We start from the raw sequence: 13102 nt of genomic DNA, 5'->3' as shown, positions 1-13102 counted from the left end.
TCGAGCCCAGCTCTTGCCGCCGAAAGCCGGAGGACGCACAAAGCACTGTATGCTATAGCGCTGTACTTCGTACACTACCCACGAGGGAAGGGCTTGGCTTGACCGAAGGATGGAACGGGAAGAGGACGGACGGCGGTTTGCCGACCCAAGCAGGATTCAGGACTCGCATCCTGCCGCGCAAACATTCCGTAGTAATCGCCCGGCGTCGAAGCAATTTTGGAAGCGCCGGCCTGCCATGGCTTACGAACTGGTTACGGTTGACCGAGGACCCTTTGCACGCTCGGGGAGACGCTCCTTCCTGCTGCTTATGGTTCCTGCCTTGTTCGTCGTCCTGCCGTGTCGCTCCTGCTCCGTACGGACCCTCATCAGCCCCTCCGTGAGCAACCCCCCCGCGCTCCTGCCCCCAAGGGTTCCCCCCAAGGGTACTTTGTAGCGCCCCCATGCCCCCAGAGTCGCCCCCACCGACTGCCTGTTTGAGCCCTCGTGCCTTTCCGGACCAGGCATGCCGCGGGGAGACACCCAGTGCAAGCGGGGCGTAATGGTACGTACCTTCCTCACTGGCGCCCGTCACCCGGCCCGGGCCTTCGGTGTGGAGAACCGGAAGGGTGCTGTCAGCCCTTCACTACTGCCCCGGGCATGCTTTGGGCGGCATGATGCCCTCTCTCTCCAGGCTCCCCAGCGTGCGCAGGCATCTTTGAACGTGGCGATCAACTCATGACGGGTCCGCACGCCCCATGGAAAGGCTAAGCTGACTGACTAGCAGCACCACGGGTACTCCTGCCATTTCCACTGTCGCGCGACGGCCCGGTGTGTTCCTCTTGGGTAATCCTGGAAACCGCAGGGGCCAGCCAACCTGGGCAAGCAAGCCGCGAGCGATGGCGACATTGAAGCCAGATTTTGCAACGGAAGCCACAGTTCCGACGTCGCTGCCGCCGACGGTAACAGTGCGCTGCACCAGCATGGATTACTGAAGTGGTGGCAGGGACCGAAAAAGGCGGCAAGTCCGGATTGCTCGACGTGGGCGTTTGGATACCGCCTTATCAATGGCGCTTTGGGCTTGGGTAGGTGTGTGTCAAAGCCGGATCCTCATGCAGCTCACCCAGACTCGTGGCCCCCCACCCCATCCATCATAGGGGACTGGCGGTCAACGTTGCAGATAGCGGTGCCCGATACGCGAGGAGCAATGTTTGCCCCGACACTGCACCATCGCCCAGGGCGTCGACTGCGGCAAACGAAGAGATCATGTACAAAGTACCTTGGCTTCGTATTGTGTTCCCAAGGCACATAGGTACAGGGTACGCTGGGGGGAATGCTTGGCCCCCCTACTCCAGTAAGATGCCGCACGCGCCTCGTGTTCCACCAGCGAGATGCATCGGCCGCGGATGCAAACCCCAGGATCAGTCAAGTTGTGTGTTTGTGCGAAAACGGGGCCTGAGGGCCGCTTGCAAGTGCCAAACGGTCCAGGCTCTGGAAGGAGCATCCGAAGCCTCTGTGTGACTCCAGCTGTATCGGCGGTGACGATGACGACAGATGTCGGGCGGGATGGACGACGCAAGGAGAAGGAAAGGTGTGAGGTGCGGTGCGAAAGCAAGGAATCACTCACAGCCACGGACCGCAGCGCCGTGCCGCCATTCGCGGACAATGGGAAACGAAGCCAAGACGAATCACCGCGCCTGGGCGGTCAGGTCGCGTCACACGCGGGATCCCATTCCAGGTCAGCCCTGCGAGTCACGGCAGGGCAGGCAGGGCAGGCAGGCAGCCTGGCACTGGCAGCAGGCGCTGGTGCTGGTGCTGCGCTGCGCCGCGGTTGCGACCTGCCGCGCTGGCTGGCTGCTGGGCTTATCGGGCGCCGCCGCGTCTCGGCGTGTGCTTGTCGCGATGGGTGATTTGGCGGGGACAGTGCGAGAGCAGCTGAAGCAGGGAAATCGGGAAGGGGGGAAAGCTGAGATGCCGCTGGATCGGCGGCGGCCCAGCGACGCAGCCGCCCATGGCACACGCCCCTCCATGGCGGAATGGCGGTGCACGCGGCATGCCCAATCATGCAGGCACTCGTGTCAAGAACGTACATACATGCTTTATTACGTCCTCCACGTTCGTACTTGGATGCGTCGGGTCGGTGTGAGTGACTGTGGTGCGTGCGTGCGTGCGTGCGTGCGTGCGTACGTGTGTGTGTGCTGTGACAGACTGACTCATAGGTGCGACTGTATGTAGAACGCGGATGATGCGAGAAAGAAACCACAATACCACCGACCTCTGGAGTTTGACAGGAGCGGCGGGCTAGCGAGGCAGCGAGCGAGCGAGCGAGCGACCGACGGGCATCATCGCGTGCATCGTGTCAGTGTCCTTGCATTGCTTACAGGGCTGCAGCATTGCACACACACACACACACACACACACATACACACGACCAAAAAAAGGGCTTCTCGTAGTACGTACAGTATGTACGCGGACGGAGGTGGCTCACCGGCATCCGAGATATATTGCCAGGCCACCCACCCTACTTGGTGCCAGCAGTCGCAGCCCTCGCTTTTCTTATCCGGGGCGGACGGAAGGGGTCCTGACCGCTTCGTGTTGGCCCGCGTTGCAGGCTGCCGCCTGAGCTGACGAAAGATGATGAACGGTGACCTCCCAACGGGCCGCGACGCCGACGGCGAGGGCGAAGCGACCAAGGGAATCGCCGGGAGAGGCACGCAGCCGGATTACGAGCCTGGCGTGCACCCTCCTCTCTTTCTCTCCTCTGCTGCCGGTGCCCGAACGGTGTTTGGCTTGCGAATGGATGATGATGCTGAGGAGAGGGAGGAGGGGCGTAGTAATACGATAGGTAATACTAGTCTAACGGACGTCAGCGTCTGGTCAGCAGATGCCACCAACCGGACGAGCCATCAGCCGCTGAAACGCCGACTTTGTTCTATGACTCCTTCATTCGGTGGCGGGCCAAGTCCGTCCGTCCAACCGGGACGGCCTTTCGGTCGGTTATTTGGATTCACTCGCTCGCCAAAAAAAAGTCCCAGTGGCGGTGCTCCCAGGCAAGAAAGGAGAAAAAACAGGCGGGCGGCTCCATTCGCCTGCTCGCGCGATTCCGAGGGTTGACCGAGTGAGTGAGTGGGTGCTTACAAGACTACAAGTAAGCTCCCGAGAGCCTATCAGACGCACGTCGGGCTTGACCGACTCCAACACCGGACACACTTTGTACGGATCGGACCTGAAGATACAGCACCTTACTTGGCTACCCGCGAATCTGACTGGATACCGTACAGTGCACTGCCGCTGTTGTGTGTGCTGCACGACGCACAGTACGGTATAGGAAACCGTCAGTACCCAAGGTGCTCTTCGTGGAGCCCCACGGTTCACGAATTCGAATTACTGCTGCAACTGTACATGAGGTACATACATGGCCCGCGTGGTGGTCCCGGCGGTGTCACGGGCGTATTGATCAACGGTGTGCTTTCATGCATTTGCCCAAGGGAAACCTAAATTTACCCTGTTTGAGAGATGCAGAAGGGACGCAAGCAAGCAGAGCGCAACTTAGGACAGTATGCTCCGAAACCATGCGCGCATGTACTTAATTCGTGCCTACCTAAGGTAGTCCCTTGGTATAATTAAGATGGCCGGCACGGGTCGGGCGGTGGTACCGGCGGAAGCCACAGGCTGGCCGCAGGAGTAAGATCTGACAATGCGGACAAGCCATTTCATTTCGTTCGTGTCGATTTTTGCCCAGACGGACTGGCTCTGTTTGTCACCAGACAGTATTGTACTGCGGTAAGGACATGCTCAAGACGGCGCAAAGAAATATACATACAGCCGCAACAGGAAATCCCTTGAAAACAAACAAACAAACCGTTGCCTCTTCCCCCCCCTCGGGAGCCGGGCCACAGAGAGGCAACAACACCATCCGCCCCCCAAACAAAGCCGCCTCCATGTCTCACGGTTGGCCGCTGGCCGGTGTTGGGTGCGAGATGGCAGCGTAGAAAAGACAAATCTGCAATCGCTAACCCTCATTTGGAGCCGGGATTGCGAGCCCGGGCCGCCGGGTGGGCGCTCCCGCGCTTTGGCACGCAGGGCGAATCTGTATCTTTTCTTTTTTTTCTCTTCCTGCTGCTGTCTTTGATCGCGTTGCTTGTTTGCCGACGAGAGATGCAAAATGCGCCCCCGGCCACCGGGCAAGGACCCCCTGCTCCGGAAGCCAGGGGGCGGTGAGCCGCGCGAGGGGGGGGGGAGGGGACAGACGGCGGGCGGCCGAAATTGGACTCTAGGGGGAGCCTTCAACCGGCTGGCTGGGGCGGCCATTGCCCATAGTCGCAATAAGGTAGCGGGCGAAGGGCAGGGTAGCACGCGGCTGATCCGCTGCACGCTCTGAATGACCCTTGGCTTCAGTGACCCGACCGTCTGGCGCGGCTAAAAGGAGTGCCATGCTTGGACAGGCATCCCTGGCCCGACCAACTCGAACTCGACGAGTATTTTTTTTTTTTTTGCTGTACAGTAGTACCCATCCATCTCATACTATATTGCTTGTTGCAATGGATGAGTAGACTCGACGGCGGATGATTCCAAGACGCGCACACCCCCTCCGTGTCGTGAATCAAACGCAAAAGAGGGCCCGGCCGCAATCGTCAATCAAGCCGGCGCTCCCTGTTGAATGGGAGGCAAAAATAGCAGAAACGGCAAACCTCATTGTTGGCCGCCACCAACGCGCCCGCGAGAAAACGCAAAGCTTGGGCGCAAATGCTTTCACCACCTATCTAGTAGTATTGCCATGGCGCACTGCACCCTCTCATTTGGCACGGCACGCGTGTTGGTTGGCAGCGCTCCGTCCAAACTTCAAAGCCGACTGACTGCCCTGCCCTCCCCACGTTTTGGCTCGTGCTGGCTGGTGCGGCCGCCACCTGGCACAAACACCCACCAGCATCGTCGGCCATAGCCGCTGCTGCCTATCGGTGATAATGGGTGGTGTTTTGTCGGTGTCGCTGTCTTGAATCATTCATTGCGCAGGGGAGGAGGCGGCGGTGCGCTGGGAGCCCGCTGCGGTGAGCAACCGAATGTAGTACCTTACCTCTGATACTATACCTAGGTACATGCATGTCGGTACATGAGTCCTGTAAGTTACTTTGCTGCTGCACCGTACTGCACTCCACCGCGCTGCGCTTCACTGTGCTATACAGTAAGTGGGCAAGTAATAGCCTAATAGGTACTTGGTGGGTGTCATGCCAAACAATTGCAAAGGCATCAATCAAGTCTGTAGTAGCTCCTTCCGTGCGATTCCGATGCGAAGAGGCAGGACCCGATTCCGCATCGGATGCAGCTGCTTGTTTGCGACTGGCGGGCACAAGCAAACACAGGCGCCACCCCCCGTGGGGGAGGGGAAAAGAATGGAAGGGGCGCTGGAGTACCTACCTAGGTAGTCAATGCGGTGACGAGAGTGACTAACGCCGCCAGAGACACAAAGCGCAGACAGGAGCCAGAAGGACGCCAGGGGAAGGTGCAGGGCACCAGTGTCAAAAAGTAAGGCAAAGTACATTTTAGGCCACCGAAGCATCGCCGGCGGAACGAAGCGTCCAAGTACCTCCTCTGGTAATTGTACGAAGTACTGTAGCACCGGCACCCGCATACTTCACCAGCACAGCACCCGGACAGTGGAGGACTGGATTGATGACTCGCTTTGCAGGTGCGCTCCCGCGGCCAATCGCTGTACGCTGCCGCGCTGGCGACTTTGGCGGTCAGATGGGAAGTTCAGAATACCGCCTTTCCAGCTGGAGCGACCCTCGGCCCTCGTCTCGGGCCCATCCCGAGGTCCCGACACTCTCACTGGGCGTGTCGCTGGGCGGTCACTGGGCGGATGGCCCTCCAGGCCTCCACGATTCCACAGGCTGGTGCCCAGTCGTTGCGCAGGGCGCGGCGGTAGGTAGGTACAATGGCCGGGGTCGCTGCTGCGGCCGAGCGCAGGGCGTTTTGGGCGCCGCCTCCTCCCCCGCGTCCCCGCGGCGGCGGCGAGCGGACGGGACGCAACAATGGAACTTGACAGCGGTGGGAGGAGGTAGGTACCTTGGGTACCGTACCGCAGGCAGATGGAACCTGCCCAACAGCCACTGTCTGTACTGTGCCTTCAGGCGAAGGAAGGGCCGGTGGAGGTTCCAGTTCCAGCTCCCGTCCTTCCCGCCCGGGCGACGGCACGTTGTCTCATCACAACCACTTGCCCGTCATTTTTCTCCGCCTCCACGCACACCCCCCCACCCCCATCCTCGGCGCCCCGTCCTCCATCCCCGGTCCAGGGGCCACGCCCCCCCCCCTGGTCAAGTCAGTCCCGAGACTCCCTCCCGCCCCAGCCAGATGATTCACACATGTGCCGCGATGCTTGGTGCCATCAGCGTCTCTCCCTTTGATATGGCAGCCTGGTGCACGTAACCTTCGGCCCGTTCGCTTATTATCCTCGTTGCCGCCCTCGAGCTTCACACCGTCACATTCCCTCATCGTCGTCACCTCCTGCACCACAACGCCTTGGACTTTGGACAGCCTCTCTACCTTGCTTGGTCCATCATACGAGCCTGACACGCATCAGAGTTTCGCTACTATCACAGGCCTCGCGCGACCACACACTCTCGAGCCCCGACTAGCACACCCGCCTGGGCCCTAGGACCCGCTTGCCCGAATAATCCTCGTGAACACAGGCTCATACACTTTATCGCCGCACAGGCTCCGGCATACAACTGACGCGCACCCAACCGAGGGCCGTCATAACACTGTCGCCGAGTCATCGCTATCCGGCTGCCCAATATATTACCCCAGACGGCCCAGACAACCCCATCCTCGACCCCATTTCCTGGAGCACAGCAACCTCGGAGATCCTCCACCTCTCCTGGTGACACGGCCTGCCGTCCCCAAGTCTCAAACAGCTCGCCATCCAACTACCACCATCACCGACACAGCATCAGCAAACATGTACGGCTCATACGGGTCGTACAGCGCCACGTCCGCACCCATGGACATTACTCCTATCAACCTGCGGTCTCACGATGCCTCCTGCGCCTTTCCCTCGTGGCCGCGGAGATCATCTTTATCCGACTCTGAGCACGAGGAGCCTCGCGCGACCTCGTTCCTATCCGACGACGACCTCTTCCTCTCCGACCCCTTCGACGACGACTCGCACAGCATCTCCAGCTCCAGCACAGTATCCTCACCGTTCGCGACAGCCGTTGAGTCGCCCCCGCGGATCTCGGACGAGGAGCTGATGCGAATGGAGCGCGAGAGGGTCGCCATGCAGCGGGAGTTCATTCGTCAGGTGAAGCAGGAGAAGGAGCGGCGGCGACAGGCTGCACTGCGCGCGCGTCGCAGCAGCCCCAAGAAGAGCCCCAAGAACAAGCCGGCCGGCCTCACAACCATCGCCGAGACGGCTGAATAAGATGGCGCCGTTGCCTCTCGCCGCTCGCACTAGCATCTTCACCTGGTATGTTTTTACTGCGAGCGCGCCATTGTTTGGCCCGTGAGACAGTCACTTACACGACTCAGACATGTCACGACACGCCCAGTCCATTTTACCCACCACTCCGATCACCACCCACCAGATCTCACTACTGCTACCTACCCCACATCTCTGAGCCAAACGCCCGACAGCGTCTCGCACGCGCCCCGGACGCACCCATTCCAGCACGGCACGCTCCCGACAGCCACCGGCGCACCGCAACCCGCGCCTGCCTGGCCTTGCAGTTGCGGTTGCAGCGACAGCGAAGTCGGCCTGGGCGTCGCCAGGCGAAATGACGTACGGATCCTGGCCGCCGAGGTCTGCAAGAGTGGAAGAAGCCGGAACGGCCAAGCACTGCTGGACAGCTGCTGAAGAGGCCGTGTCCGCACTCGGACCGGGTCCTACCGGGGAGGGGGCTGCCGAGGCCGTGGTCCGGCCCCACTGCGCACATGTCCTGGCCAAAGGCACGGGTCGCTGCAGTGGAGGTGCACAATGGATACGATTGGCGCGTCACGTCACGTCACGGGATCGGATCTTCTCTCACGAGCCGCTGCCGCTCACATTCACCCGTTCGCACGTGTCAGTCGACGTCGCGCGCGGGGACCCTCACGGACGGACGCCATCCTCAACTCTTCCGTTTCCGTTCCCTCTTCCGACACGGCCCCAGCATCTCGGAGGACTCAACTGTGCTCTTGGACCCTTCACCCCATCCGAACCTAATTTTCTTCTTTCCTTCTTCCCTTAATCACCACCCCTTTTCAGCAGTCGTCTTCACATGTCGACGCATGTCCTTCACGGTCTCTGCTCACTTGAGCAAGTGTGTTTTGGACTGTTTTCCCTCTTCACATGCTTTCTTTTTGGCTTGAGCGAAGCGTCATTGTCATCATCAGGGTCATCATTAGCGGGACATAAAAAGCATGGAATGATGGGATTAGACGGGCCTGCCCACACGGTTTTCTCCGACCCCGGGCACCAGCGACCTGGTTGATGTGGTCAACCAGCAGCATCGTTACGACTCATCCTGAGCGTACACTAGATAGTTTAGTCTCTTGTATTTCTTCACTTCTTCGAGATACCCCCCTTACATCATAGGTAGCCTTTCATCAATGACAGCCTCGGCTTGTCTTTCCAAGACGTTTTGAGTTCCTCTCATCGTGACACTCGTGTGTATGTTTACTACGTCTACTGGCGACGCGATCCTCCTGCAAACTATCAAACAACGGCCCCGAGCAACGATACGCCATGTCTGCCACAGCCTCATCGTCGGGTGAGCCCCCCACGGTACGGATTTGCTTCGGCGCTTCAGGCCGCGTAGTGACGGAGCGTCAAGCTCGCACATGTCTTGCGGGAAGGTGCCGTTTCTCCAGAATTCAGCCCGGGAAAGCGGTGAAGGCAAGGTGCATCTCTACCCGGCAACGAACTGGCTACGAAGCGCGCCCATGCAGGGCGGATATGGGCCTCGAGGGGGGCAATGACGTAGGGCAGAACCGCATGAGCTCGACGTCTCTCAGCGTCTCGCCACAGCACAAACTCACCTCCTTCAGCGCTATTCAGCTCCGCATTTTTATGTTCGTCCCGTTGGGACAAGACGCCCGCCTCCGGACCGGAGGTCGGCGGCTGCTGCTGCTGCTGCCGCTGCTGCTGTGCCCGCCTCATCCCGGGCCCCGGGGAGTGAGGTTCCCGTCGTCCCGGATGCCTGGTCGCTCCGGTGTATGCGGTCCGAGGGTGCGCCTCATGCTGTCGACGAAGGACTCGACTCTGCCGAGTAGATATATATTGCTGTGACGAAGCATGCGGAGCAACGTGGCGGAGCTTAGAGTCTCTGTACGTACGATGCTTGGGCTGTGAAAGACAGGCGAGGCGCGTGGCCCGAGACGCGCAAGGTGAATGGATGTGACGATATGAGCCCAGGGACAAGTTGCTGGCCGAAGCATCTCGGTCACGGCTTATCACCACCGCCACCACCACTACCACCACTATCATCACCCTAGCCTTGCCGTCGTAGTCGCAGGCGCAGTATGCTATTACTATCTCGCATCGCCATGGAGGACGAACACGCGTGGAGGCTCTCTTAGATGAGATTCCGTGTATCGGGCCTATGTTGTCAACACACCACCATCCATCCTCCCATTTACACACACACACACACACTTCATTCACATCTCTGGCCATCTTCTCAACCCCCCCCGGGGCGCCCGAGTGCCATGTCGCGCGTGGTGAGACATTTGCGCGCGGCATCGTTTGCAGTCGCGGGCGGGGTTTGAGTGGCAAAAGGGGTTAGATGGCGCAAAGTCAGGTTTCTTTAGTAGTTGGTTTTTGGTTTTCCCCCATTGCTCGCTTTTGTAGAATCTCATGTTTTCTCTTCCATCCCTTGCGTGCGTTCAGCCAAGCGTAGCCGTCGAAGTCTCACCCACCTAACACACACCACATACATACGGTGGTGGGTAACACACTCTAACTCAGACTAAGCCATGCCAAACCCCCCCCCCTCTTCACCCCCGCCGACAGAGCGGACACATCGAGACACGCGGCGAGACCGAAAAAAAAAAGAAGATGAGCCAGTCGTAATACACGGTGCCACTAGGATGACTGAGAAGAGAAGGGGGGGGGGTCAAATTTGGAGACGACAGGAGGGGACCAAGAGGAAGACCGGAGGAAGTGCTACGAACGAAAAAGAAAAACGAAAAACAGCGGGCATTTGTTTTTGTCAGGGCTTTCTTCTGACTGACGGACCCGGTACCTACTACAGATTTGGGAATCGTCGTCTGAAGGTTCAAGGGAGGGATGGCGGGCATCTTCATTATCCATGCAGCCGGGACGGATTGAATGGGGGGGGGGGGCTTGCATCGTGACCGAACCCCGGCTCATGGATATTGCTTCCCCGCAAGCACCGTTGCCGGCGGTGGAGGTTGACGTTGAGGTTGAGGGAGACGGAGAGGAGGGGGAGGTGAGTGTGCGTGCCTCTCTCGCCAAATAGAAAAAAAAAGTGGCCTGTGACACCTGCCCAACACGTCCTTGCAAGGTGTGACAAGCTGAGGGGGAAGTGAGGACGGCGGTGAACTTGTTAGGACGCCCTGGCCCAACCTCCTCAGCTACGTATGTACGAAGTAACGTACTAGCTATACGGCAGTTTTCTCTTTCCCCTGTCGCGATACTCGTCCGTGCGTACTTTACTTTGTACGGGCGCCCGAGAAGTTACGGTCTTTCCGCTGTGTCAAGTGGCTTTTGAAGCGTCGCCTCCCAAGCCCGCGCCGGCCGCACCATGAGGCATCATGATTCACGACGAAGAGAACCGCATGGTGGTTGGAGTCGTTCCCCATGTGAAGGGAACGCCTGCGGGGTGAGCGACGGAGTAAAAACAAGGGTGCGATGGACTGAGCGACAACCCCCGTGACAGGGATTCGAAGAAGCGATTCACAACATCACAATATTGATAGGCCCGTCCTCTTCGTGATGGAGGTGCGCGGATCGGGCGGGCCGTCGACGGATTTTCTGCAACCAACGTCTTCCCCCCCCCCACCCGCGCGCCGTCCTTCCCCTCCTCCTCCTCTATCCCGCTCCCGTCGAGCCCACCACCACCCACCACCACCCACCACCACATGCACCACCACGCCGGCTCGCGGGACTAGCGATCCGGACGTCCCCTGATCGAGCTGTGAGCTCCGACCAGAAGGCTGCCATCCCCCCCCTCCCCCGCGGTCGAGCTGTATTCCTTTTTGGACCTAGTACCTGCTGACGAGCTCAGCTGGAAACACGCCTTGTGTCTTTCAATTTTCCGGCATTAATAAGGCTGTGACGGGACCGACGACGGCGGCGACGATGGTGATGAAGGCGGTGGTGGTGATGGTGGTGGTGAGGCCGGTGGCGGCCTGGTTCGGCGAGCCCAGTACTGACGGTTGATGTGACGTCTTCGTGGTTCCTGCCTTTTGACCGAACCCAACCCCCCACTCGCCCGTCGCATCGTGCCCGGCGAGGGTGCCCGAAGGTCAATCGACTTGGATGAACCCTCTTGGGAATTGTTGCTCCCGTTTTGAGTGGCGACCGACCGAGCACCACCACCATTCCCATGGGATACGCGCTGCCGAGGCATGCCGTTTCCGACATGTCATCCAATGCCCTTGGGAGACGCTCACCTTCCAGTTCCGGCGCCTGTCTTCGGGCGCAAGTGGAAGGAAACGAAAACCAGGACCGCCGCCTACCCACCGCGGTGCATCGGCTTGGCGGTGCTTCGCGGTGATGTGGGATGGATGAGCGTGGGCGGTCATTGAGCGTGTAAGACGGACCGGACCGTGTTGTTGAACTCGAGGCCGCGCTCACGCTTCAGCGTCCTCATCGACGCCCCGTCTTGGCGAAGAGAGAGCAGCAGATGAATAACTACCCGCACACCGAGACCTTTAGGCCGAAGCCTGAGCGCACAAGACGGACAACAGTTACAGCTCCCTTGCACGGCGACGCAAGACATTCACCACCACTCACTATATTTCACCGGCATCACAAAGTGGGAGAAAGAAATCGAGGTTCCGAAGGGGACCATCCCCGCACCGTTCCATCTCCAAGCGAGCGCCCCTCCGTCGATGTGACGAGACGAGAGCGCGCCGACACGGTGTGACGAGCGCAAAGTCCCCGCATGATCGGGCTGAGAAGCAGGCCACGGCAGAGCTGTGCGCACCTGGCATGGCATTACTCCGGCAAGGGGGGTAGGAGTTTTTTCTCTCTTTCGTGCTGGTCCCTCCATCGACATGCCGTCCAACGGCGATGCCGCGTGGGCAGGGACGACGAGGGATTCCTTCGAGGCCCGATATGCGGCCGCGTGGGTCCCCATCACCAGGTCCATGTACGCTCAGCACGTTCTTGGCTTCCTTCAACGTGGTAGTAGTACTACAACTAACGGCCATCAATAAGCGTGGGTCCTGTGAGGGGAAATCTCGGGGCGTTCGTTCGCCTGAGCTAATGCGTGACATCTCGTCGACGCCTCGTTGGATCATAGCCTTTCGACATCTGTGTGGGATACTAGCAGGTGGCGTGCATACTTTACCTTTCTGAACAATCTGAATGGCTGATCTGAGCAGAAGATGAAGGAGAGCCTGTTGGTGGCTACGAAACTATCATCTGATTTGCGAGATACTGGCAGAAAACATAGGGCTTCGCTTGGTGCGCGAATGATGACGATATTACTGCTCGATCGCCGGCGCCTTTTCAGCTGCGAGAGCCCAACATGCTGGAGCGTAAGAAGTCCACGAAGTGTCTTTACGGACAGGGAGCTTCGCCGAAAAGCGGAGGTGAGGACGGGATGCAAGTTGCACTCTCCGTGTATGCACCGCGCCTGATCCGATCAGGTTTTACTCCATCGACCCTGCGGCTACAATGCCAGCTGCACGGTCGCCCTTCGCGGACCAGGATCCATAGTGTCTTTGATGGAGTTTTGTACATCCGGCGTAGGAAAGTTCGAACCGCTGGAGCACCGCAGTCACCGCAACTACGCCTTAGATGATATCGGCGCCGCTGTGTTGCCAGGGCCTGGGGTGATGCTCCTGGACCATAAGCCAGGCCAGCGATTGATACGAGAGCCCCGAATCGCACGCAGTAACACGCAACTCCATGCTGCTTCACGTACAGTATGCTTTTCGCATATGCTGCGCCGGCTGGTAT

General features: G+C 59.4%; 1 protein-coding gene across 1 annotated transcript; it reads left to right on the top strand.

The window, feature by feature from the left end:
• Positions 1-6931: 6931 nt before the first annotated feature.
• On the top strand, positions 6932-7393 carry JDV02_005996 (uncharacterized protein; the record flags this gene model as incomplete). Its single annotated transcript, XM_047987345.1, has 1 exon — positions 6932-7393. One exon carries the CDS (start codon positions 6932-6934, stop codon positions 7391-7393), a length of 462 nt encoding a protein of 153 aa, XP_047843330.1.
• Positions 7394-13102: the final 5709 nt, after the last annotated feature.

This window comes from Purpureocillium takamizusanense, chromosome 5 (genome assembly GCF_022605165.1).
Source record: "Purpureocillium takamizusanense chromosome 5, complete sequence".
In the NCBI taxonomy this organism is placed as follows: domain Eukaryota; kingdom Fungi; phylum Ascomycota; class Sordariomycetes; order Hypocreales; family Ophiocordycipitaceae; genus Purpureocillium; species Purpureocillium takamizusanense.
The sequence above is the reverse complement of the archived record's forward strand: the minus strand, read 5'-3'. Positions and strand labels throughout refer to the sequence as shown.